Consider the following 22,939-nt stretch of genomic DNA (forward strand, 5'->3'; position numbering starts at 1 on the left):
GACCACTGTTTGTTTTTAATGTTCAACATACACTCTCAAGCAGCCTGTGCAAGAACAAGTTTTGGCAAGCTTCTAAATGAAAAAATAGAGCTTATACAATATGTATGTTTAAAAAAAAAAAAATACGAATGTTCATTAAATGCCACATAATGAGTTGTCTTTTATGAGGTATTTATTTAAATCCTTTGTGGACTTGTAGCTCAGCAGTCCAGAGGTGCAAGGTAGTTGCATCTTGATGTAAGCTTCATAATTGAGGTTTTTATGTGAGACTTTTTAACTATGTCTACAACTCGGCGTCATAACGATAACAGCATGCATTATGCATACAGCGCACAAGGACAGCACTACCATACAGAAAACAATCACAAAACGAACTAGTTGTTAAAATAAGTGGTAAAATACAATCAACCTATCAAGCAGTACAGATTCATCAGCACTTATTTCTAAAGCGGGTCTGTGGTAATAAACTATATGTTTTAAAAAGCTTTAATGGCCTCCATGCAGTAAGGGGAGCGCAGGAACCTCGGGAAGGAGTCTTTCGCCATCAAATTGTAGATTCTCTGTTGAGCCTTGTTGAACGTGTCGGCACACGGAGAGTCCGTCACACTCAACAGAGCTTCCCGGGTCTCAGCGTCCAAGTTTACCTGATGGGGGAGAACAGATTCTCAGGAGAAGCTCCTTACTCTTTATCCTGACTGCACATATCGCATTCTCCTCTCCACCAACCTCCTGTGGAGCGTCAGGGTTGATAAACTGGCCGTAGATGTTGCTGGACTTGGTCTTCTGCAGGTTTGAAGGAGACAGCCTGTAGTCCTCGCAGGCCAGCCAGAACTCGAGGTTCTCTTCGCTGAACTCTGAAAGCAGGAACCCACGAAACGCCTGCAGACCGCCTGGGAGAGAGATGAAAAAGAGAGAAGCAGCACCTCTTCCATGTGGCTTAGTCATGGAAATTTTACATGAGTGAGTGTCAATATATTAGACATGGATTTATTTGTATGTTTTTATATATTTAATATTAAATGATATAATATATATAATGATAAATAATGTTCAATGCTAAACATTTGTGTAACAGTAACACAAGTAGAGAAGGCAAAGTCAGAGAACTGACCAAGTAACATCAGTGTCTGGTTTGCGAACATTAGCCACCAAAGTTAGTGGTCATGAAATTTTGTAAGAAGAAAAATTGTATTTTGTCTTTTAAAAGTTACAGTGTCACTTTACTATTGGCAATAATAGTTATTTTTCATCGTGAATCATAGTTTTTGGTCAGTTAAAATTTGTATCAGCACAATCAAGTATTATTTTTATGACCTGTTTCTATTGGAGACTGTTCCATTGAAATGCTAACCACAGTAATATTCAGTCACTGTTCTTGCATTGAATGATTGCACCTTGTAGAGGATAATATGACATTTCTGAGCATTAGTGCTGTATGAACAGAGACGTGTACAACAATAAGTACTGCAAGATATATTGTGATAGCTTAAGAGGTATTGTGCAAGCTTAACACAGCGTTCCTTTTTTGCACACTTAAACATGGAAGGAATTATGAAAAGTTGAAATAGACAATTATTGGGCCATTCTCACAGCAGACATTTTGACTTGTAGTAAAAAAAACAAAGCACAGGTTTTACAAATCACATTAACAATGGATCCGCTCGTGGCCGGGTTGGCTCAGTGGGTAGAGCAGGCTCACATATGTTTAGAGGTTTATGCCTCGACGCAGAGGTCCAGGGTTCGACTCCGACCTGTGACGATTTCCTGCATGTCTTCCCCCTCTCCCCCCTTTCTCTCCTGTCTATTAAAGGCGGAAAAAGCCCCCCAAAAAATCTTTAAAAAAAACAATGGCTCCGCTCTATTCAAGTGTCCCAGTAAGCTGAGACAGTGATCCAGCATGCACAATACCAGGACCCTGAAACTGAAGTCTAAATAAGTTAAATTCAAACTTTTATCTCTAGTCTGTCATACAATTTACACTTTACTGTAATGTCAAAATGTCTTCTGTGATGTCGTATGTGTTGTTGAAATGATGAACTGACTTTGGAAGTGGTATAAAAAAGAAGGGAAAGGGGGAAAAAAAGCTTTCTTACGTATGTTGTTAAGCAGAGTTTCCAGGTCGTGGACAGCTTTTCCATCCAGAATCCTGAGAAGCGAGACAGAAAAGCTTGACTGTGATAACTGGCAGATAAGTTGATTTAATACTTATTTGGGGAAAAAAGGAATTCAGTAGGTGTAGGCTACTTGTGCTTGTGGTGCGTCTCAGCCAGATGGCTTAACATCACCCGCATCTCCTTTGCCCTGAAACACATGTACAACACTTCATTATACAAACTCTGCAATGAGGAAATCTCTGATAGACGTAGAAAACGTGACAAACCGGTTGCGTACTTACTTCTCCAGGCATGAGGAGGGCAGGTAGGAGATCCCCTTACACATTGAGGTGTGTAGTTTGAGAAAACCTGCAAAGGTAAAATGTACAGACTGAGCTGTACTTGATCGGAGTAGACAACACGGTAGAAAACTTCAGAGTTTTTCAGTCAGTCTGGCAGTCAGCCTCCCAAACTACAGTGTGCTGCTCTTATATAGCCGACCTGTTTGCTGTCTGATCTGTCAATCTGCTCCCCTTGGACTCACAGGTGTAGAGAAGGAAGCTGAATAGAGGTGAATGAAAGAGGTGGTGTACGTGCTTACAGGCCATGTGGACCTGTCAACAGGAGACCGAAAGCAAGTCAGCCCATATAATAGGAAAATTAAAGCAGGGGAACCTCCATTGTGTGCGAGTGTGTGGCCAGGCATCATTAATTATCTTAAAAGTCAGGGACCTTTTTAGAGTGTTTATCATAAGAGAATAAGGTGATGAGGGAGGAGCAGGTGGGCTGGCAACATCATTCATCTCTGCAGAGAGAAAGTATTGCAGGATGGAGAAGTGAGTGTTAAATGTTGATGGACAAGTCTGTGGGCAAAATAAGACAAAACACCCAACCCAATAATTAAATACAGCACCTCTGCAATAACAAGTATACTACTATATTTTCCTGCTCCATTTCCGTATACTTTAATTTTTTTTTTGTTCTCAACTGCTTATGTGGCTCTCTGCAGTCAGTGCATACCAAACCCATGCTTTCAAACTCAAAAAAAAAAATAATTCATCCTTTCATCTTTCCCATACTCGATTACTGCAACTCCTTCCTTTCTGACATCAGGCAAAAGTCTCTCTCTCCTCCGACTAGTTCAGAACACAGCAGCTCGGCTGCTCACAGGTTTTAACAGACATCACCCCAATCCTGGCTTCTCTCCATTGGCTCCCTGTTTGATTGAGAATGGATTTTATGGTTTTACTTATATCACAAAATGTTTAATAATAATAATAATAATATTTAGAGACTTTATTTTTGGACCTTGTACTTATGACCTCAGTATTTCTAAAACCCTGGCTACAGCCCTGGTTGAGGATGATGTCAGGGGGCAAATAAGAGCCATCATCATTTATCAGTAGCCTATTAATCAATAATAAACACAGCCTATACGTGGCTGATACAAGTCACGAGCTGTCGCCAACTACAGACTGTATACTGTTTAAGTACAGCTATGGTTTCCACAGTGTCCCAGCCTGTTTACACCCAGTAGGCTACATCCTCCACACACACACACAAACACACACATGCATGCACGGATCTGACACTTGGCCGTCAGCAGGCTTCACCAGCAGGAAGGCGGCTGTTTTTCTCTCGCTTCCTGCTTCTTCAACAAGAGTCTCAGTGAAATCTACAAGACGGAGCGATCAGTAGTGGTGAAAACAGATACCCCCTGGACCTGCCGAATCCAGATGGAGTTGCTCTTTTGCTGATAAATCCAGTGTAAGGACGGACCCGCTGGTTCGTCTTAAATCCCGATCCTCTGCATCTTACCATGGGCCGCGGCTGGGTTTGGAGATAAACAGACCGTGAGTGAGAGAGTCACAAAATGGTCTCGTATGTTTTGTAGTTCGACCATAACGTATAGTAAGCGTGAGGATCAAGTTAAACGCGGTCATGAATGTGCATGGAAGCTAAACTGCTCGTGTCTACCCCGTGGAGCAACCTGCGTCAATCTGCGCGAGCTAGAATGGTTTAATCACAAGAATTAATTATTTCACCAAACAGTAATTGCTCCATTCCAGTCCCCAGTATGTTTGGCGAATCAAGACATTGGTCAGACCTCGGAAAAAAAACAAAACCCGATACATTACCAAACTGACCTAAAGCAAGTTAATTGATTCAACTTTAATTGGCTGTGGTGCCCTACTGCCCATACTGTATGTCCTATGTTATAGGACAAAATAACATAACCCAGCCAAATATAATGTCATCTCTGACATAGTCAAAATCAGTGGTTTCTTAACCTTCTTGGGTTATGACCCCTTAAAGCAGTGTTTCTCAAATGGGGGTACATGTAGGCTACCCCTAGGGGTACTATGGAGGACTGCAGGGGGTACGTGAGATATTTAACAAAAATGTTTAATAGTTACAAGGCTGTTGTCCAGAACATTGTTCCCCTTCATGTAGAATTGTTTCTTTTTCTACCAAAAAAGTTTCTCACTTTTTTCTTCTTATGTCACTGTTTTTGAAGTTTTTGATTCTGTTTTGACCTATTCTTGCCATCCTTCCTTCTTTCTACCGTCTTTTTCCAAGTTTTTGTCTTTTTTACAGTTTTTGTCTCTTATTAGCATTTAAATGCTAATGAGAAAAAGAGATGTTTTTTTTCAGTTACAAGGCTGTTGTTTAGTAAATCTATTGCTGACAGCGCTGTACTGTTCCTGTTTATATACACTTTTTTTTCTTCCGAAAATGATTAGCGCTGGTTACTTGGCTTAAAAAAACAATTCAAAAGGGGTACATTTAAAAAAAAAAAACACTGCCTTAAAGCAAAGCTATGTGACCTCTTATCACTGGTTGCATAGCCTACTACTACTAGTTGTGGTCCCTTCAACCAGTGAGTGAATTCTTTACTTTGGGATAATTGTCCCAAAAATGTTAAATTATCCTTTAGCCTACAGAATAAAAGAATTTTTTTAGAGGAACATTAAATTGACATTAGATTCTTGGCCTGTGATTATCCTCATCTCTGCTTTTAGGCTTTAGGCATTAGCCAACAGTAGCGTCACTCAAATCTCCAACTGAACTGTTGGTAGTCGAGTTGCATTGTGGGTAATGTAGGTGCCAGGTTTTGACAAGGTAGAAGAATGTGTGGAATAAAAACAGACTATCTCTGGTTCAGCTGTGTAAATTTTAATACATTTTAATAAAACTGTTGATCGTGAGTCTGACAATGTTAAAGGATTAATGTTAAATCAGTGGAGTTCTCTTTTAATGACCCCTCAGAATCCTCTTGTGTCCTGTTGTGGGGTCACCGACCCCCAGGTTGGGAACCACTTGATCAACAACAATGCAAATGTACATCACAAGTTTGGATTAGATTGTGTTTTACTAGACTTCTTTTTGAAAAGTCCTTAAATTTGCTGTACAAGTAAGTGATGAAGGCTTTAGTACTTGTAAGGACTGTTCTGTGTCAGGCTGTGGAGATTTAATTGATGCCCCTGTATCCCATCAGCTGACTCTGACTGGCACCAGTCATGGGAGCCAAATGGACTTGGTTCCCTTGGGCGCACTGCCAGGACAGAAAATCCCCTGGTCCGGACCAGGAGAGGGAGAAGCGCTGGGCTGAGCTCTTTGATCAGCTGGACCTCAACAAAGATGGACACATCGACATCCTCGAATTGCGAACAGGGCTGGCAGGCAGAGGGCTTATTAGAGGCTCCCTGGAGAGGGTAAGACAGTAGGATACCTGGGTCACTCACACCTGTTTGTTTACTGTACCCTGCAGTGGCATTTATGTGTGAATACTACATTATGTCACATTAAACAAATGCAGTTTATATCAAGGCGTTTAAATAACTTCATCTGGGACATTATTGTCTTTGAAAATATTGAAAGAAAAATCCATATATACCAACATTACTGATAGTAAAATCTCTTTTGAGCAAGGAGATATGTTCTTTCTGGTGACCATCTTTGTTTGGATTAGGGAAAAGAGAAAGTTAGAAGAGTCTTTCAGAACCGCGGTAAAACGACCTAAGATTTTCAAGCAACGCTGGCTATTTTTCTGGTTAGCTTCAACAACAGTGTCCGTGCGTGTGGAGATGTGTTTACAGAATATAAATATAATAATATAAATATAATAATAGTCAAATTAGAGGACACAATCTCGCCTGTGAGATTGTTTTTCATTATGTGGAATGTCCTTGTTTTCCTTGTCATCCACGTCCTCATCTTTCTGTTTGTGCAACAGCAGATGCCAAGAGCATCAACAGCGTAACTTTATTGTGATTATTCAATCTGTCTCTCTTCACTCAGTCTGTCTTTGACTGCTTGTTTTTGCAAAAACTCGTATGGGTTGCCAAGAAGACTCACTGTCATGTTCTCCTGTGTTGTATCTCCCACTCTCTCTCTTCTCTGTGTGTATTTGTGTGCATGTGAATATATATTACTCATTTTGTGTGTGTGTGTGTGTGTGTGTGTGTGTGTGTGTGTGTGTGTGTGTGTGTGTGTGTGTGTGTGTGTGTGTGTGTGTGTGTGTGTGTGTGTGTGTGTGTGTGTGTGTGTGTTTAAAGGGCAGCATGCTTTCTATTTTAGTACCAGGAGCAGAAAGATGAGAAGCATAACCTTTCTCTTGGTCCTACACTTGATCTCTTTTCACACATGGATTATTGTTGACCTTTTCTTATAGGTTGTTTCAACATTATATAGGGAGCAATTTGCATCTCTCCTTTTTTAATCCAAATTTATTTATTTTGTGTAGTAGAAAAAAACATTTCTGCTACACAAAGTTATCAGTTTCTCTAATCTTTGCTTTCAAAGTTATGCTTTTCTATAAAGAATAATTCATTTTTTGGAACTCCAACAGTTATTCAAATAGAACAAAGGGAAATTTTCACTTTTCTGGTTGAACAACCAGTAGACTAATGCAACCGGTGATAAGGGATCACAAATAGATATGGCTTAGCTTTAAGGTGTCATAAACCAAGAATGTTAGGAATCCACTGATTTAGACTATGTCAGAGATTACTAGATTTTACTGGGCCTCTTTTCCATACTTTCTGAGAAGATTTCAGTAAAAAATACCTTTTTTAAGAATGATAAATGAGATTCTGATCATATAAAATATATCTTTAATATGCATTGAAACACCATTAAATAGTTACACTTTATTTAATGAACTCCAAATGCAGAGCTACCAGCATGATCGTTGACCGATGTAATTATTAGTGTGTCTTTTGTAACATTTGAATGTCTTGTACAGTTCATCAGACAAATTAATTAAATAACAGCATGCTGTAAAGTATTTTACACTTCACAGCATCATTCTTCAACTACAGAACTTGCTATAGCATAATTTGACCAGTAGATAGAAAGGTAGGGGAGTATTTAAAGACTACAAACCTGGAGTGCAATCTTGATCTTGTGGTATTTTGCAGCTGTGTGGGTCACCTCTGTTGTATTTGCGCTGATAGGCTAGACAAACTTATACTGTTGTACAGATTTAATCATAGAATACCTTTACAAAAATCCAACAACATAATATATCCTGATGTAGATGGGCTAAAACATATATATATATATATATATATATATATATATATATATATATATATAAGGGTCAAGCAGCTCTCTGACCAGGACAATGCAGGCATAGTAGGGTTTCAGATTGTATTTTAATACATTACATATATACATTACATACATTTTTTGCACTTACCTTTTGGCTGTTTCAGTCTCTGACCAAATATCGCCAAATGCCCAGACATTTGTTTTTCATTGACCTGCTGTCTGCGTTTTCAGATGGTGGCAGCCGGGGACACCAACAAAGATGGGGTACTAGACTTCGAAGAGTTCACGGAGTATCTCCGCACCCATGAAAAAGAGCTCAAACTCATGTTTCGTAGTCTTGACAGGAACAATGACGGTCAGTAGCAGCCAACAGTACACAGTTGAAATAATAATTGCTGGCGCTATTGCTTCAAAATGTTCATATTGAGATCATTTTAAAATGTTTTCCATGCTCTGATTTCTCTTTCTCTCTTATTATGCTTGACTGGTGGATATTTGCAGGTCAGATAGATGCAGCGGAGATCCAGCACTCTCTACACAACATTGGTGTGGACATTAGCCTCGAGGATGCCACCAGGATTTTGCAAAGGTCTGCTAACAGTTGTTGATATCTGATATTGCATCACATTAGGATCCAAGGTAAGAACATCCACAACCCTGGTTTTGGATATTAACAACTCCCATCGTTGAAATGATGCGCATTACCCTCGTATATTTACAACTCGGCTGTTAGATGGTTTGAAACATTGAAGCTGATAGTTTCTTACATGCTATAGGCTTCAATGACAATAAAGGGGTCTCACCTTCCTGGTTTGTAATATAATGCTTTCAGCTTAACTGGCTTGCATAACAGTTCAGAAACCAATTTGTACGAACAGTTAACAGGGTTTAAAAGACTGTTTTAACATATAACATCTGAGCTTTGCAAACAGAAATGATACATTATCAATAATAATAATAATAATAATCAAATCCTGGATTCTTTTTTTCCACCTGATATTCCTCCTTATGCACATTTGCAGTTCATTCCTTCTCCCATTCAAATAATGGCACAATTACCAAGTCTGCTAAACAACATGTTCCTTCTTTTCTAATGCTGTTGCATCCAAATTTGAAGTGCAAAGTAAAGAGCAAGGTTCTGACAAATTTCCTGCACCTAGGATTTTATGGTGCCGGATGGTTGAACTGCATTTTGAAAGCAAAATATTTGTCCTTTTACTTTAAGAAGGTGCCGCATTTCCATAGTTTTTTTTTATACATTCGGTTTCTGCTGATAGGTTAGAGTGTGGTAAACCAAGAAGCGTTTTCTTATAGGTATCATACTGCTGAGGCAGTAAAGGATTCCTCATTGCCATTTCTAAATCATTGATCCAGCCCTCTGTAACTCAGTGGGTACCTTAATGGTTATACTGTCTGTAAGTTTCATTACTTGTTTATGTTTGTCTCAGAATGGACAAAGACGGTACCATGACCATTGACTGGAATGAGTGGCGAGACTATTTCCTCTTTAACCCTCTCACTAACATGGAGGACATAGCGCGCTACTGGAAACATTCAATGGTGAGGTCACACACACATTAGGACATACACAACTTGAACAAGAACAGCATTGTGTATTTCCAAATGATGACATTGTTGGGTTAAAGCATCATTGCTCAACGCATCTGTGAAACAAATGCTTGCCAAACACATTATTTGCCGTACTTCCTGTTGTCTATAGTAAACAATGAAACACTAAATCAAACAATAGATAATAGCATTGATTACATAATGTTCAACTTTAAAAAAAGAAGATTTTAAGAGGAAGTTGGCTTCTCAAGTTTGATATGTGACTGACAGACACATATTGCCTTTTTTGTTCCAACTCTTTTTTTCTAATCTTTATTGCCATCTAATCCTCATTCCATTCACCACGGGTTCAGTAGATGTTGGATATAGGTGAGCAGTTGACAGTCCCAGATGAATTTTCTGAGGAGGAGAAGAAGTCTGGCTATGTGTGGCGGCAGCTGTTGGCTGGAGCCATGGCTGGATCTGTATCTCGAACTGGGACTGCTCCCTTAGACCGCCTCAAAGTCTTCCGACAGGTCAGTCGGGACAGTTATGATCCCACCTCTTAGATCAGTCTGAACCACATGACCATTCATGCGTATGTGTGAACGTTTTCTGTTTTATCTTTACACAAAGTCTACCTCTCTGACTCTGTTCTTCTAGGTTCATGGTGCCATTGATTTTAAAGGGAATGTGCTGAGCAGTTTTCAGTACATGCTGAAAGAAGGAGGACCTTGGTCGCTGTGGAGGGGCAATGGAATCAATGTGCTTAAGATTGCCCCAGAAATTGCTATCAAGTTCACAGCTTATGAACAGGTGGAGAGACATTCTCTTATTTGTTTGTTTTTTGCACCTCTGAACATCCATTCATCTTTGATCTCTATCTTAATTATTCTCTCTTTCTCCTACCTCTTATTATCTTCCAGGTATTTATGATTTTTCATTCTCTTTTTAATATTTAAAATTTTTGCCCAGTCAAATGTTTAAAAGAATAGTTCAACATTTAACAACTCTATTTAGTTTATGCTAAGTTAAGCTAACTGGCTGCTGGCTTTAACTTCATATTTATCGTACAGAAGCGAGTGGTATCAATCTTTTCATCCAACTCTTGGCAAGCAAATTAAGCATATTTCCCAAAATGTCAAACTATGTCTTAAAGCAACACTCCATCTATTTTCCATCAATTCTATTTTCTCATTTGTCTATGATTACAACTCTCAAATCTTTTCCAGTACTTTATTCTTTCCTTTGCTCTATAACTCATAGATCAAGAATGTGATGCGTAGCAGAAATGAAACCAGAAATCTGAGGATTCATGAGAGGTTTGTTGCCGGCTCCTTGGCTGGAGCTACAGCTCAGACAGCCATCTACCCAATGGAGGTAATATCAGGGTAATACACACATAAAAACATTCATACAGCGTCAAGAAAACACATGATGAGTGAAATGACTAATGTCTTTTCTCTTTCTGTTCCTCCTTCTTGTTTCCTTTCCATCTCTGCTCTTTTCTCCTCAGGTGCTGAAGACTCGTCTCACACTAAGAAAAACAGGCCAATACTCAGGAATCGCAGACTGTGCCAAACAGATCCTACAGAGAGAAGGTGTCACAGCCTTCTACAAGGGCTATGTACCCAACCTGCTGAGTATTGTCCCGTACGCTGGCGTTGACTTGGCTGTCTACGAGGTCAGAGACATTAAAGTTCACAGCTGTCACAGTCCATCTCCTTAGTGTTTACCTTCTTCTCACTCCCTCTATTCCATAGACTCTGAAGTTTGCCTGGCTGAACAGAAACCGAGGTTTAACTGACCCAGGAGTCATGGTGCTGGTCGGCTGCGGTGCCGTTTCCAGCACCTGTGGACAGCTGGCAAGTTACCCGCTAGCACTGATCCGCACTCGAATGCAGGCACAAGGTCAGCATAACTGTCGTCATACTAATATAGACACAGATGGGTGGCAAATTACAGGGAAAAAAATATCTTAAGTGTCTTAGTTAGGTGTTGGGCCATCAGTGCTCCTTGTCATAGAATCTTGAAGTCCCTTGAAGGCTACTGAAGAAATATATTCCCTCATTTGATAGTAATGGAGAGCACTGTAAATATTACAGAAGTCAGCTCCCACACACTGTCAACACTTTAAATGTATTGCAAGGCTTAATTTCTCTACAGCAACCTTCATCTGGCATTTGTTTTACTTTTACTCACTTATTCTCCTTGGCACCTGTCTGTATACAGGTGTGTTAAGATCACTTTTGTTGTATAGGTGGAAAGCACAATTTAACACAAAAGCCCAATATCTTCCATAGGTGAGCAGTTGGAATTAGATCTGATAACTGCAATGCCATATTTAATGATTTTCACACTTGTATAACCATTCAATGACCCCTAACAATGATGCCAATTTATTCATGTTTTTTCTTTAATTTGTCACCCATCTGTACTGTATGTACAAAGGAGCATGCTAATACTGTGAAACTGAATAAAGGACCCTACCAATTATTTAACCAAATTAATAAAGATTTTGTATACGGTGACTTACTGCTGATTATTTCCGAAGCCTACTATAAGCTACAAGATTGACTTGATACCTCCTTTTGAGTTGTTGGTTTATATTAATTTCAGAGTGGTATGAAAATCTACTCAATGCATTGTATGCCTTGGAAAATGGTTTGCAGTAATGTCATTCCAGATCTATTCTGTCTTTTATTTATTATACATAAATTGCCAGATTGTTTATCACATAGCTAAAACAAGAAAAAAGAAAAAAGCCTATCCACTGGAATGCATCATCTATTAGTTATAATGTGTTAATGTGAGAGTATGTCGGTGTGTGTTTGAGCAGAGTGAATGGGAACGGTTTTCTTTTATGAGAGACAGAATTTTGTTGTTGTATGTGAACATGCAATGAAAATAAAGGCATTCATTCATAATTAAATTTATTTATAGTGTCAAATAAGTTATCTCATGACCCTTTACAGATAGAGTAGGTCTAGACCACACTACAGAGACCCAACAATCTCTCCCCCCCCCCCCCGTTTGGTGCGACTGGAACCTTATACGAACTTACAATTAGAGAGAGAATCAAGGGCAAACATGACTTCTGTGCATTAGCACCAGTTTTGCAGAGTCACATTTAGTGAGAGGCCAGAACGTGTTGGTGGAGTTAATCTTTATTTCTCCCCTCAGCTTCAGTGAAGGGAGCCCCTAAACCCTCCATGTTGGCCTTGCTTCACAACATCGTGACTCAGGATGGTGTGGCCGGACTTTATCGAGGAATTTCCCCCAACCTGCTGAAAGTCGTTCCTGCTGTCAGCATGTCCTACGTCGTCTATGAATACACAAGGATAGTCCTGGGAGTGGACATTGAGGGTAGGAGGGGTGGGAAAGGGAAGGGGTAGAAAAAGGTTAGATGATTTTGGGGTGGCTTTCAACTACAAGCACGTACAGATCTGTTAGCAATGCATGAGGAAATGGGCCTTGACTGTGGATGAATACATTGTGCTGTGATCACAAAGTCCTGAGATTTCAGAGTGAGGATGATCGGATGGAAAATAAACCATGTAAGAAAAGGAGAAAAACAACAGTTCATCAACGTTATATATAATCTGTTGTGAAAGCCCTCACATTTGGAGGACCTCACCTGATCTGGCAGCTGCTGAAATGAGTTTCATGTGTGATATATTGCATTGCAGTGCATGCCAGCAGCTGTGTGAAAGCTAATCCACTTGCCTCCTGCTATTGCATTGACTTGGACAGATGAAGACTTGCATGAACTTTTCCTGAGAACGAACAGGTAAAACCAAACCAGGAAGCCATGTTACATTCCTATAGCATTATTTTTTCTCCTAGGTGGTCTATAAAGGAAGCTACAGGATTAATAGGAGGACCGGTCCAACTTCCTGTTTGGTAAGCGACAAGAACCTAAAGTTGCTGCACAGCGGTGGAGTTACAGAGTCTGGACTTTGATTGACCGGTCTGTCGATCCTCTCTTTCCTGGAAAGATTTCTACTGAGTAATGAACACCAAAGGACTTTTCATTTTACATGAGTGGAACTGCCAAAGCCATATCAAGAAGCGTAGAAGATTCAGGATAACCTCTCATGCAAAATGCTCATGTTTTATAAGCGTTCCTATTTGAAACACGCAACAGGGTCCAGTGCTACACAATGTTTTCAGAAGATCTATGTGCACAATGTGCAGGTTTAACACTATGGTAAAGAGTTCATGTTTTCTCTCTCAATAATGAAACACTAAGAAATGAGATTTAATGCCAATAAACATTTTTGATGTGACTATTTTTTATGGAAATAAATGCATGCATGGTGCTGCTTTTGTTAAATGCCATTGAGCTTTCTACTGAAAAGGAACTGTTTAAGACAACTCATGCAGTTTGACCTCAATTTTCAGATTTTTATTTTACAAGTCTGTAATTTCCAAATAATTTCCTAGTGTGTCAGGTGTAGATGTTGATTGGCTTAACGGACAAATGACTTATTTAAGTTAATCATGTTGATTTTGCTACCTATTGCCTTATAGGAAATGCATGTAGTTTGTTATCTGCTGTCTTTAATACGTAACTAGGAGTGCAAGTTTGGTTTTTCCACCTCAGTTGTTAAAACATGATACCATTGTAAAATTGTTTCTAAATAATACATGGCTTGATGCAAGTAGGTAATCAAGAACTCTAAATGTTATAAATACATGCCTGTCCCCCTCAACAGTGTGTCTGATCTACACTGCTCCTCCTACAGCCCATATACAGTCTGTGCTCCAGCCCAGGAGGCGGCGGTATTTTTTGGTGTATAACGTAGGACGTCAACACCCAAAAGTGAAGACAGAGGTTGAAGATTCGTTGATTGGCTATTTTAAGCAGGCAAATTTGCCGGCGTGGTAAGCGGTCGCGCACATTGGAGTCCCCCGTACGCTGCTGTTTAGCCTTCCCGCTTCTGCGCAGCTCAACCCGGCCAAAGCTATCTAGCCTGCCCCCTGTGTCTATTTGTCCCTTGTGAGCAGCATGTCTGATTACGGCGGTCTGCCGACAAACGGAGTCGGCGCTGGGATGAAAAACGACGCTTTTGCTGATGCAGTACAACGAGCCAGACAGGTAATAAAGTGCTCTGCTACGAGATAAAGGCAGTCGGCGAGCTAACGTTAGTTAGCTGGTGGGAAACTGCGGCTAGCTTAATTACCCGTGACGTTAGCTTTAGGTAACAAGCTAGCAGCGAGCTAGCTAGTAGCAATGCCATTCATTTGTCTAACACACTCGCCAGATTGTGTAGTCGGTTGAAATGTTTGCAGGGTGCATTGAGCAGCGGCAGCAACGTAAGTCACGCTTTCGTGTATAGCTAAATAAAACAACTTGTCTTCGCCACCGGGATCCTTCTGTTAACGTTAAATGGACTAACGTTAGCTACTTCAGCTAACGTTAGGTGAGCTATATTAGTTAGCTAGCTACTCTTAACAGTTAACGTTAGTTAACGGTAATTTGATCACGAAGTTTCAGCCTCCATGTGTAAAACGCCATTTTAGAAGAATTGAACAATTAACAACATTGTCATGGCACTATGATTGTCACCAAATAAGGTCAACTGACTAGCTTGTGATATTGTGACGTTACTGATAACTAGCATTAAACGGACAAAAGGGTGCTATTAGGTGATTAGCTAGCTAGCTAAGTGAATGAGATTGTAGTAACGTTTCTCATTGACTAACGTTACTTTCACGGTCAGTGGCGAAAGTGTGAAGGCCACGTTACTTTTACGGCTCTTTGTAGTTATCAAGGTAAGGGCTTAAAGTGATGATTGATCGCATTATTGATTAATCTTTAATCTATCGAGTTCTTTACTCGGCTAGTCGAAGAACTGCCGCAACCCCAAAGGTATTCAATTAACAGCCATAGATAACAGAAAAAGGCAAAACAATTTGAACATTTTAGAAGCTGAAACTTGAGTTTGGCATTTTTGCCTTTTTACTTTAGCAAAACGATCGATTATCATAATTGTTGCATATTATTTTTAGGTCTAAAGATTGTTTTATCTTAAGTCAAGGTGCTGTGAAGGTACTGTTGGTGTAATGTTTGTATTTCATTTTAGTTCCTCTGTTTTATTTATGTAGAAATGATAAAGCAGAGACTTTTTTTTATTTTTTTATGGACTTAAAAAATGAAAAGTCAAAATAGATGCAACAGAGATGAGCATATCCTGACTTTTAGTCCATAATATGGGGCAAGCACCAACAAACTAAATCCTACACTTCCCGTAATGCAACTCAGTCCCTTCGTGCCTGGTAAATGCTGTCTTTCAAACTCCACACACACAACAAAGGCTTTCTGTTCTAAATTTGTAGTCTTGAGGCCCAGATGACCGCATCAGTGTAGTGCTCCTCCTGAGTAAATTGATCTTCATGTGTCTGCGCAGTGCCACTTTAAATGAGATGATCTGTCTTTATAGTCACTATGTTAGGGTGTATTGCAGACACTTAACCCAGTGTGTATGTCTTTCTAGATTGCAGCTAAAATCGGTGGAGACGGTGTTCCCTCAGTGAGCAACAACGGAGGAGCTGAGAACTATCCATTCACAGCACAGAAACGATCCCTGGAAGAAGCAGGTGAAAAATCTGCGCAAACGGGCAGTTTGTCTGCATTTGTTAGTCCACATATTAGACTCACTTTTTCTTTTGTTTTCAGATGAACCCGATGCCAAGAAGGTAGCATCACAGAGTGAAATTGATTCTGCATTGTGTACGTTAAATCACTCACTGATCCTATTCCAAACACTCGCTCGGTTCAGTTTCCAACCGCTCACCACATTTTCCTTCTCTTAACAGCTATTGGAGCTCAGCTGGCTGCCCTGTCGCAACAAAGGTATCTTAAGGATATTTTTTGTTTCTTTTACATTGACAGTTTTGGTGCTTGTGGGTCTGACTTAGACCTCAAAGATCCTTCACACATCCTTGTTTTTTTTTTAAACTTGTCTGCAGTGTCAGGCCCTCCACAATGACAGAAGAGTTCAGGGTGCCTGATGGCATGGTCGGTCTCAGTAAGTACATGCTCATACTTTTCCTAAACCATAGACATGGCTGTGTTACACTTGTTTAAACTCAATCTAAATATCTTTGCTGTTGTCCCTAAAGTCATCGGCCGAGGAGGTGAACAGATTAACAAAATACAGCAGGATTCTGGCTGCAAGGTCCAGATTGCGCACGGTGAGAAATGTGCTAACCCCACATTTGTCAAGTAAACAAAGTATAATGGGTTTTATAGCTTCTCTTGGATTGATGTATATTTTCATATTCATTCACAGACAGTGCCGGCCTTCCAGATAGAAGTGTTTCTCTGACCGGTTCACCAGATGCAATACAGTAAGTTTTTGTTTCCCATCTAAACCAATGTGTATTTCTCAATTTGCAACTACTCTACTCAACTCTCAAAGATGTCTCTAGCATCAAGTAGCAGCTCAGCTCAGAGGAGAAGAAATAACCATATTAAACTTTAAAAGGATTAAATCTCAAACAACTAATCAAAGCTGGAACTATGATCCTAGATAAATGAGTCAGAATAGCATATTACATGCTTTAAATTCCTTATATATGGCTATGCAGTGTTCTGAGCAGCCTAGATGGAACACAGCTGGCGATAAAACACTCATAACCACGAGAGACTTGACTTGGACACAAGCTCAAAGACTTGTGAGCATCTCTGGTTCAGGTCACACTATTTTTGCGTATTACAGGCAGCGCAAAAAGCTCCAGCTGTGCCTACAGTAATGCCAGTCTTGAGCAGCTGCAGAGTTTTGAAAAGGCAATGCTTTGAACAATACTTTGGTGTATTTTTGCACACTATAAAGTCACGCTAAATGATTGGCTTTGCCTTGCTTGGTTCAATTTGTTGTCGTCGTAGCATCTCCTTTCAAAAAGCAGGTAAATGCACCTTGCAACGTAGAAATTGTTGCTCGTAATACTGATTACATGAGTCAAACTCCTTTTTTTAATAATCATTCGGAGAAATTTCTTTGTCTGGCATGTTAAGACACCTTTGTTCCCTGAGGTGAGCCTTTCAGGCTGTTAACAGAGTGGCTTGGTGGCTTGCCTAATCAGACTAAACATAATGTATTAATAAAGTTTAGTTTTATCTTAAAAAATAGGATTATATAAATCTTAGAACAATTTCCCGTTTGCTTGTGCAATGGTAACGGTTAGCACTATTTGGACTTTTCTAACAGAGTTTTGCCTCTAAGGCAGCACTAGGTACACATTGTCCTTTGCAAAGATTGTCAAAGTTACATCCCAACTATAGTCCTTACTGTAATCTTAATCATTCCTACCCCATAAATAGCTATGCTTAGTGCAAGTCAATGCTGACCCCAGAGGGTTAAACAGGCTATTGCAATATGACAAACTCCAGGAATGCTTTACTTTCAAGTTAATAACTGTATTTTTACCTTGTAACATGAACAGAACGAATAGTTGAGACCAAATATTGAGGTACTCGGGTTATCAGGAAAATAATGCTAAAAGTCAAGCTAACATTAGACGGCCAATGCTGAGCTAAACATGTTTGCTACCTATCAGAATACGTTTTCAGGTGCCTGATAAAATGGTCTGCTGTTTTAAAACCAAAGGTTTCTAATAAGGGCCCCCCCCCCCCCCCTGGTGTTATTAATGTTTTTTTTTTTTGTTTTTCCCCCCCCCCAAAAAATTTTTTTTTTTTTTTTTTTTTTTTTGGGGCGCGGGGAAAAAAAAAAAAAAAAACATTCAGCTCATCGTTTCCAAAAATAAAGATTGTTCACGAGTTCCGCATCTCGAGTCTGAAGGCTTTTATTTTTTTATTTTTTTGAGGAAGAGTCAAGTCCCATCTCTGAACTGACCTCCTTGATAGTAGCGATGCCACGGTGAAGGACATTTTGAGTGAATAGTGTGACCCGTTAACTATATTGCTTTAATGCCACCATAGTCTTGTGTTCAGTCGTTCTCATCACTCTTCTTCTCATTTGAATTTGCCTCCAGGAGAGCCAGAGCACTTATAGATGACATAGTGTCAAGGGGTCATGAAACAACCAATGGGCAGTCAGGTTCCATGCAGGAGATGATCATTCCTGCAGGCAAGGCAGGCCTGATTATAGGTAAAGGAGGAGAGACCATCAAACAGCTACAGGTGAGAATCACAGGTTACCTTAATAATATTAACTATATAATGACTTGATTCAGAGAGTTTCTGCTGTACAAATATTAGAATGAAAATGGTTATTAGTAAAAAAAAAAAAAAGAAGATTCTATGCTAATTTTGTACACTGCATTAACTGTGTTACATGCTCATGTTGGAATAAGGTGAATTTGCCGTGTGATCAATGTAGCATTCCTTTTCATCTTAGGAGCGGGCTGGAGTTAAAATGATTCTTATTCAAGATGGATCCCAGCCACCTAACGTAGATAAACCCCTACGCATCATTGGAGACCCCTACAAAGTGCAGGTACTTAAAGTACAGCGGAGATAGTTTTGGCTAAGTGGGAGATGTTTTAAGCCCCTATTTACCCTTCAAGTCATTGTGTCTTTTTTCTTATCTTTTTTTTTTTTTTTTTAGCAAGCAAAGGAGATGGTTAATGAGATCCTACGAGACAGGGAGCATGCAGGCTTTGGAGACAGGAGTGAATATGGATCCAGGATGGGTGGTGGTGGTGGAGGAGGAGGAGGAGGAGGAGGAGGAGGAGGTGGTGGCGGTGGCGGCGGCGGCATCGATGTAAGTAATCTGTGTGTAACAGAAGTTAGTCGTAACTTTGCTTTTTTTTTCTTTCTTTTTTTTTTTTAAGATAATTGAATAAGTGGGTGAGACTCAACCGCTTAGAGCAGTTAACACAATTATTTATTTATTTTTTCTTCTTGTAATTCTACAGATAGCTGTGCCCCGCCACTCTGTTGGAGTTGTAATTGGCCGAAGTGGGGAGATGATCAAGAAGATCCAAAGCGATGCTGGAGTGAAAATACAGTTTAAACCGGGTGAGCTCTCCAAACATTTTGTGGTCCATCTTAAACTGCACCATATTTCATTACATGTCTTTATTTATATATATATATATATATATATATATATATATATAAAAAATAAATAATTCATTCATTCATTTCTCCTTACAACTCTTGGTGTTTTTCCTTGGCCTGCTAAGTAGTGTTTATGCAGGGGTGGTGTAAAATATATATAATCTAATAAATCAAAACACCATTAAAATTATAAATGTACTACTTTGGATTTATGAATAAAGGGTGTTGTATTTGTTTGGCAGTTTAGTTCAAATAGCAACAATCTATGCGCAGCATCGCTTACTGCACCTTTTTAACCGTGCTGTCATTCCAACGTCTTTAACCTTTTCAGCTAGGATAGTTGATCCCTTTTTCAGTCCCTGTACAAACCCCCACCAATAAACCTGTCTGTCCTTTTTGTCATCCCTCACAGATGATGGTTCAGGTCCTGATAAAATAGCCCATATTACAGGTCCACCAGACCAGTGTGAGCATGCTGCGTCAATCATCACTGACCTGCTACAGAGCATCCGTGCACGAGAGGAGGGTGGGCAGGGGGTAGGTGTTGCTCAAGTGTTGATCTCAATTATTGTGTTGATGACAGAACACAGTAACAGGGCTTTGCTGTGGAACAGTGAAACCTAATATAAGGCTTGTATCCTCCACAGGGTCCCCCAGGTCCTGGTGCAGGGATGTCACCTGGTGGGCGTGGACGAGGTCGAGGCCAGGGGAACTGGGGTCCTCCGGGAGGGGAGATGACCTTCTCCATTCCTGCGCACAAATGTGGGCTTGTCATTGGCAGAGGAGGAGAGAATGTCAAGTCTATCAACCAACAGACCGGTGCATTTGTGGAGATATCTCGTCAGCCACCGCCAAACGGTGACCCTAACTTCAAACTGTTCATCATCCGTGGGTCCCCACAGCAGATTGACCATGCAAAACAGCTTATAGAAGAGAAGATTGAGGTATGTTCTAGTGACTCACAGAGCAGAGAAGGAATACACAGTCCAAGCAGCTGTCAAAAGTTAACTTGGATGTTCTCTCCTTTTTCCAGGCTCCATTGTGTCCATTGGGTGGGGGTCCGGGTCCTGGTCCTGGTCAAGGAGGCCCAGGTGGGCCAATGGGTCCCTATAATCCCAACCCTTATAATGCAGGGCCCCCTGGTGGTGCCCCCCAGTAAGTACAACCCACAAACAACACTGCAGGAATTTTGAATTTTCCTACAGGGGAGACTGATGATAAATAAGCAGTTTGTTTAAACGATCCTGTCCTTCTCTGCAGTGGAGCCGCGCCTGGTGGCCCCCAGTTCTGTGCTCAGGGTTGGGGAAGTACCTACCAGCAGTGGCAAGCCCCAGGTCCCCATGACCCCAGTGAGTCCTTATTTCCTGCACTGACTTCCATTCTTCCTAAACATTATGTTTCTGTACTTGACTCAAAAGTTATTCTCTTTATTTTGTAAATTTTTAGGTATATAAATGTATTTCATTAACTAATGTATCCTGTTTTTTCCCCCTTCCCTCTCATTAGATAAGGCAGCAGCTGCAGACCAGAATGCCGCATGGGCAGCATACTATGCACAATATTATGGCCAACAGCCAGGGGGTGCCATGGCAGCCCAAAATCCAGGAGCCCCTGCAGCAGCAGCACCAGGGGACCAGAGCCAAGCGGCGCAGGCCCCTGGGGCCCAGCCAGACTACACCAAAGCTTGGGAGGAGTACTACAAGAAGATGGGCATGAGTAAGTGGGGTCGGAGACAGTTTTATGTATCTGGGTAAACTAAAAGGTTCTGTCAGGTCAAAACTGAGCCGTCTGGTCCGTCGTATACGGTCAAATGAAACGAGTACTTGACTGTGTGTGCATCCAGTACAAAGTGTGTGTTGTTTTTCCAGCCCAGCCAGCTGGAGGGGCTGCAGCTGCTCCAGGTGCAGGTGCACCAGCAGCAGCCGCGGGAGGAGCTGCAGCTGGAGGCCAGCAGGACTACAGTGCAGCCTGGGCTGAGTACTACAGACAGCAGGCTGTCTACTATGGACAGCCAGGGCAGGCGCCTGGACAGGGAGCTGCTCCACAGCAGGGACAACAGGTAGCACATCCATGACGAGCATCCAAAATTAACCCTGTATGCTGAAAACCATTGTCGGCAAAAGAACACGTTCACTGGCCGAAATATGGAATGCTCATTGTTACAGAAATGTTTCCCAACTGTTCATTGTGCCTTTTTTTTTTTTTTTTTTTTTGATTTTAGAATGAGCTACTGTAACATAATCCATATAAAGTGCAGATGTTTGTTTGAAAGACTTTACATTTCTTTAAATGTAAATTTATATTAAATTTGGTCTGTGATGTCTCATTTCAGGCCCAGTAAACGATCGGCTCAGTCTGTTGGAAGGTTGCGATGGCTCTCTGGACTTGTTTGTTTTTTCTATCAAGAAGTTTCCTTTTTGGCTTTAACAAGACAAGACCATGGTTTACTCATCAACTCAGACATTTTCTATTCCAACTTTTGTTTTTTTTAAAGTCAAAATTTAAGAAAAAGGGAACCCATTTTGCCCATGCATTGAACAAAGCACTAAATAACTACTTGGGTTACTATTCAGTTTGCCCCGTTCACCTCACCCACACCTTGCTCATTTTTTAAAAATGTGAAATAATAAAAAGCATCTTTGTTTGCAAGCTAGCACAACACCATCTCAACACTGACTCACATTAAAATAGTTTTTCCCCTTCAATTTCCTGAGGGTAAAAAAACTGTCTAGCAGTATTTTGAATATATTCAGAAATTATGTTTGTAAGAAAAAAATGCAACATTTTTGGTCTTTTTTTTTTTTTTTCTTGGTACTTTTTAAATCTCTTCCTTTTTTTTTAAACATTCCCAGTGTTTTGTTGCAGGTGTATTTCTCCCTGCCATCATGATTTCTTATTTTTAATTTTATTCATTGTAATTATTTTCCTTAAGGTGGTCGTATGTGTCTGTATACAGTGTATGCTACTGAACAGAAAAACGTGTGTAAGTGGGCTGTAATAAGGCACAAACTGTCCTACCGAATGTAGGTTGTTTTTGTGTGTGTGTGTATGTATGTGTGTGTATGTGCTTGACTGCCCTCATTTTAATTTCTTTATTGTTGGAAGTTTCTTTTTCTTTTTCCAATAGGTTCCGTTACGGTATTCAGATTTTTTTTCTTTTTGTTTTTTTCTTTTTTTTTCTTTAGATGTTATTTTTTACAGCTTGTTTTTAAATACCTAAAATAAAACATTCAAATTACCAGTTTCTTTCTTGTTTGGTCATGACTACCATTGTGTTTGGAAGTTCGCTGTTCCCCATTTTAGACCTAATGCTATCAGATGAAACTCCCTGTTTGGTTAATTTTAAATGTGATTCATCATGCTGGAAGTGACACTGATCTAACATACATTCATTGATTCAAATGTGTTTTATTTGGATAAACCCCTTAAGATGTATCACTATTTTTTTTTTTTTTCATCCTTTAATGTTTATTACTTATTGATGTCTATATCTAGTAACGTATTGTTACTTTCTTCTCCGATCCAAACACCTTCTGTTTTATCATGTGTTAACTTGGCGCCAGAAGCTAGTTCATACAAGTTCTCCTGTCCCACGTTTTTATAAAAATGTTTTAGTCCTTTTATTAAAGTTTATGCAATACAAGTTTATAAATACAGTAGATGTAATAACATAACCAGTGCAAAATATAAGATGCATCAAGGGTGTAAAGTC

The 22,939-nt window shown here is 40.0% G+C and overlaps 3 protein-coding genes across 8 annotated transcripts; 2 read left to right on the forward strand and 1 right to left on the reverse strand.

Annotated features, from left to right (window-relative positions):
* Window positions 1–154: 154 nt before the first annotated feature.
* On the reverse strand, window positions 155–3,836 carry si:ch211-196h16.12 (regulator of G-protein signaling 5). Of its 3 annotated transcripts, XM_039789756.1 has the most exons (7): window positions 3,707–3,836; window positions 2,595–2,707; window positions 2,396–2,462; window positions 2,245–2,301; window positions 2,094–2,146; window positions 727–890; window positions 155–644 (listed from the first exon to the last, which is right to left on the reverse strand). In XM_039789756.1, exons 3-7 carry the CDS (start codon window positions 2,437–2,439, stop codon window positions 477–479), a joined length of 486 nt encoding a protein of 161 aa, XP_039645690.1. In that variant the 5' UTR covers window positions 2,440–2,462; window positions 2,595–2,707; window positions 3,707–3,836; the 3' UTR covers window positions 155–476. The 3 variants fall into 3 exon arrangements, with proteins under 3 accessions (XP_039645690.1, XP_039645867.1, XP_039645785.1); XM_039789933.1 differs by lacking the exon at window positions 2,595–2,707 and having other exon boundaries at window positions 3,707–3,835; XM_039789851.1 differs by having other exon boundaries at window positions 2,396–2,707; window positions 3,665–3,771.
* Window positions 3,816–13,486, forward strand: slc25a23a (solute carrier family 25 member 23a). Of its 2 annotated transcripts, XM_039789632.1 has the most exons (12): window positions 3,816–3,946; window positions 5,593–5,809; window positions 7,881–8,004; window positions 8,151–8,238; window positions 9,098–9,209; window positions 9,575–9,733; window positions 9,861–10,013; window positions 10,464–10,577; window positions 10,714–10,881; window positions 10,961–11,108; window positions 12,381–12,563; window positions 13,044–13,486. In XM_039789632.1, the coding sequence occupies exons 2-12, from the start codon at window positions 5,615–5,617 to the stop codon at window positions 13,052–13,054; spliced, it is 1,455 nt and encodes a 484-aa protein (XP_039645566.1). In that variant the 5' UTR covers window positions 3,816–3,946; window positions 5,593–5,614; the 3' UTR covers window positions 13,055–13,486. The 2 variants fall into 2 exon arrangements, with proteins under 2 accessions (XP_039645566.1, XP_039645494.1); XM_039789560.1 differs by having other exon boundaries at window positions 12,381–13,486.
* Window positions 13,487–13,661: 175 nt separating this feature from the next.
* Window positions 13,662–22,668, forward strand: LOC120551745 (KH-type splicing regulatory protein). 3 transcript variants are annotated; one of them, XM_039789407.1, is made up of 18 exons: window positions 13,662–14,298; window positions 15,698–15,800; window positions 15,880–15,933; window positions 16,020–16,056; window positions 16,173–16,231; window positions 16,326–16,397; window positions 16,496–16,553; window positions 18,198–18,345; window positions 18,563–18,661; window positions 18,773–18,928; window positions 19,083–19,185; window positions 19,640–19,764; window positions 19,875–20,171; window positions 20,261–20,382; window positions 20,488–20,576; window positions 20,734–20,943; window positions 21,096–21,286; window positions 21,560–22,668. In XM_039789407.1, exons 1-18 carry the CDS (start codon window positions 14,209–14,211, stop codon window positions 21,566–21,568), a joined length of 2,022 nt encoding a protein of 673 aa, XP_039645341.1. In that variant the 5' UTR covers window positions 13,662–14,208; the 3' UTR covers window positions 21,569–22,668. The 3 variants fall into 3 exon arrangements, with proteins under 3 accessions (XP_039645341.1, XP_039645383.1, XP_039645266.1); XM_039789449.1 differs by lacking the exon at window positions 15,880–15,933; XM_039789332.1 differs by lacking the exon at window positions 21,560–22,668 and having other exon boundaries at window positions 21,096–21,411.
* The last annotated feature ends 271 nt before the right edge of the window (window positions 22,669–22,939 follow it).

Source organism: Perca fluviatilis, chromosome 1 (assembly GCF_010015445.1).
Source record: "Perca fluviatilis chromosome 1, GENO_Pfluv_1.0, whole genome shotgun sequence".
NCBI lineage: Eukaryota > Metazoa > Chordata > Actinopteri > Perciformes > Percidae > Perca > Perca fluviatilis.

Excerpts from the sequence above, each read along its gene's own strand:
- si:ch211-196h16.12 (XM_039789756.1), bottom strand. The coding sequence starts at position 2,439 with ATGTGTAAGGGGATCTCCTACCTGCCCTCCTCATGCCTGGAGAA. Across the intron at positions 2,147-2,244 it reads GAGACGCACCACAAGCACAA|GATTCTGGATGGAAAAGCTG; the intron begins GTAGCCTACACC and ends CTCGCTTCTCAG. Across the intron at positions 645-726 it reads ACCCTGACGCTCCACAGGAG|GTAAACTTGGACGCTGAGAC; the intron begins GTTGGTGGAGAG and ends CTCCCCCATCAG.
- slc25a23a (XM_039789560.1), top strand. The coding sequence starts at position 5,615 with ATGGGAGCCAAATGGACTTGGTTCCCTTGGGCGCACTGCCAGGACAGA. Across the intron at positions 8,005-8,150 it reads TCTTGACAGGAACAATGACG|GTCAGATAGATGCAGCGGAG; the intron begins GTCAGTAGCAGC and ends GGATATTTGCAG. Across the intron at positions 9,210-9,574 it reads GCTACTGGAAACATTCAATG|ATGTTGGATATAGGTGAGCA; the intron begins GTGAGGTCACAC and ends CGGGTTCAGTAG.
- LOC120551745 (XM_039789332.1), top strand. The coding sequence starts at position 14,209 with ATGTCTGATTACGGCGGTCTGCCGACAAACGGAGTCGGCGCTGGGATG. Across the intron at positions 15,801-15,879 it reads ACGATCCCTGGAAGAAGCAG|ATGAACCCGATGCCAAGAAG; the intron begins GTGAAAAATCTG and ends TTTTGTTTTCAG. Across the intron at positions 18,929-19,082 it reads GTGGCGGCGGCGGCATCGAT|ATAGCTGTGCCCCGCCACTC; the intron begins GTAAGTAATCTG and ends GTAATTCTACAG.